This window comes from Octopus sinensis, linkage group LG7, assembly GCF_006345805.1.
Source record: "Octopus sinensis linkage group LG7, ASM634580v1, whole genome shotgun sequence".
In the NCBI taxonomy this organism is placed as follows: Eukaryota; Metazoa; Mollusca; class Cephalopoda; order Octopoda; family Octopodidae; genus Octopus; species Octopus sinensis.
The window spans coordinates 88,473,044-88,476,010 of NC_043003.1; the positions used below are offsets into that span (position 1 = coordinate 88,473,044).

Below are 2,967 nucleotides of genomic sequence, written 5' to 3' on the forward strand. Positions count from 1 at the left end.
ACGTAGGCTGGCTCCATCCCATGTAGAAGGCCACGGGTTATGGACTCACTTGTCCTGCCGGGTCTTCTCGCGCACAGCACACTTCCAGAGGTCTCGGTCTCTAGTCATTTCCTCAGTGAGACCTAAAGTTCGAAGGTCGTGCTTCACCACCTCGTCCCAGGTTTTCCTGGGTCTGCCTCTTCCGCAGGTTCCCTCAACCGCTAGGGTGTGGCACTTTTTCACATATATATACACACACACACACACACATACTCACATGCACATATGTACCCATATACACATATACCAGGGGTGGGCAAACTACGGCCCGCGGGCCGCATGCGGCCCGCCGAGAGCTTTTATGAATCCCAGCTTCTATGCAGATACTTTGTAACTGTTTCAGTTGTACGGTAATTCACAATAGTTAGCATTTTATTTCAGTTCACTGTTTCGCGCCTTCACAAAATTGTCCGCTGTTTGTTTGTTTCAGCTACTGTGAAGCGATGAAAAATTTCGAGAAATATTCCCATGACATCATAATAAAACACATTTCCGGGTGAAGATATCTTTTCTGTATTTTCTCGTCAGACCCTACAAACTCAAAAATTAATAGAACAATGAAACAAGTATTGTGGCAATACAACGAGTCAATCGATATGCTTGAAACATTCAAATAAATAAATCACGTGTTAGATGGGGAAGAGGGCATGATGGACGATGCGTTTCGTTCCAATGAAGAAGCCGGCCAGGTTAATAAAAGGGCTTGAACCAGCTTTTTCTGGACACAGAGCTGTGGTTGGTTATCATTCACTCTATCGATTATTTGAATTTAGTACAGACACGAGTGTTTCAAACTAGCTTTTGTTGTCTGATAAAATTTACCCAAAATGAGTTGTTCGAAGCTATCTAAAAAATTGAAGAGGAATGTTGTGTTTTTAATGAAAATTGGACTGAAAAGTATTTCTTTACCGACGTTGGAGTGAAAGCTGCATGTTTGATTTGTTCTGAAACAGTTGCTGTGTTCAAGGAATATAATTTGAAACGCCACTTTCAAACGAAGCACGCCAATTTTGGACACAATTTATCAAAACAAGAACTGCAAAAGAAAGCAAATGATCTGACAAAACGTTTGAAGCAACAGCAAAATGTGTTTGATAAAACTTCCTCTTTACAAAGGAACGCGACAAAGACAAGTTTTATATTGGCCAACAAAATTGCAAAGCAAAACAAGTCATTCGCAGAAGCAGAATTTATCAAAGATTGTATGGTTGATGCTGTCAGCGTTGTGTGTCCTGAAGTTAAGTCAAAAGTAGAAGCCATTTCCCTGTCACGAAGAACTATTGTTCGTCGCATTGATGCAATTGCCGTGAATATTCATGAACAGCTGTTAACAGCCAGTGGTCGATTTCAGTGGTTTTTCTATTGCTTTAGATGAGAGTACTGATATTCAGGATACTGCTCAGTTACTCATTTACATCAGAGGAATTGACGAAAACTTTGAAATTACAGAGGAATTGTTATCTATGGAGTCTCTCAAAGACACTACTACTGGAAAAGATTTGTTCAACAGTGTCATTAACAGTTCAATCAGGTCTGGATTAACCCTAAATAAACTGGCCAGCATTACAACCGATGGAGCTCCTTCACTCACCGGTAAATATTCCGGCCTTGTGAAGTTGTTGAATGACAAAATCAAAGATTTTCCACTACACAGTGTGTTGTCTTTTCACTGCATCATACATCAAGAAAGCCTTTGTAAGTCATCTTTAAAACTCAAACATGTCATCGAACCTGTGGTGCGTGCAGTGAATTTAATAAGATCACGGGGATTGAAACACAGGCAATTCCGAAGTTTCTTGGAGGATGTGGAGGCTGATTTTACTGATGTGCTGTACTACACAAATGTCCGCTGGTTAAGCATTGGAAAAGTTCTTAAGAGAGTATGGGACCTCAAAGCAGAGATTCTTATGTTTCTCAAAATGCAAGACATCTCCTGTGACTTTTTAAACGAAATGGAGAGTGACGAATGGGTTTGTGATTTTGCATTTGCTGTGGACATAATGCAGAAGCTGAATGAACTTAACACAAAACTGCAAGGCAACGGTATATTTGCTCATGAATTGTACCTGGAAGTGAAAGCTTTTCAATGGAAGCTTGGACTTTTTGCCAAGCAGCTGAATGAGCAAAAATTTATTCACTTCCCTCTGCTGAAAACACAGTCTGTTACACAAGAATCATCGGACAAGTACAGTTCCCAGTTGATGGCTTTACAAAAGGAATTCATTAGAAGATTTGCTGATTTCAAGGCAGTTGAAGGCCTGTTCGATTTGCTTAACTCACCTCTTGTCTGTGACATTGAAACAACTACCGAGGAACTGCAGATAGAACTGATTCATTTGCAAGCCGACAATTCTTTAAAGATGATGTTTGAAAGTAAACCACTGGTCGAGTTTTATGCTTCTCTACATTCAAAAAAGTTTCAAAATCTTAAAAAATTTGCAAGAAAGATGTTTGTGTTGTTTGCATCAACTTACATATATGAGCAGACTTTCTCCATCATGAAAATTAACAAGGGGAAGAATCGATCACTTCTCACAGACTCAAATCTTCAGTCAGTGTTAAGAATCAGCACCAGCAACTTGACACCTAATTTTGACAAACTGGTAAATGACAGTAGTCAGCTGCATCATTCTCATTGACATTGTTATTTACAGAGCCGCTTTGTTTTTCAAATAAATGCTTCAGGTGACGTTTCTAATTTCAGATATCAATTCATATTAATAAACTGTTATTTCTCTTTAAAATCTTTTATTTTGGGTATCCTAGAATTTAAGTATAATATTCATCATGGTTGTCCATAATATTAAGAGGTGGTTGTCCACAATTAGTTGGCAATTTGTAAGCAATAACAGGCTGTCCAAAATAACCGAGGTTCCTGTAATAATTTCAACTATAGGAGCAAATAACCGAAAACCATGAACCCGATAC

The 2,967-nt window shown here is 39.0% G+C and overlaps 1 protein-coding gene across 1 annotated transcript; it reads left to right on the forward strand.

The window, feature by feature from the left end:
* The first annotated feature begins 1,502 nt into the window (after positions 1 to 1,502).
* LOC115214458 (general transcription factor II-I repeat domain-containing protein 2A-like) lies at positions 1,503 to 2,678 on the forward strand. The gene has a single exon (XM_029783656.1). It carries the CDS (start codon positions 1,503 to 1,505, stop codon positions 2,676 to 2,678), a length of 1,176 nt encoding a protein of 391 aa, XP_029639516.1.
* The last annotated feature ends 289 nt before the right edge of the window (positions 2,679 to 2,967 follow it).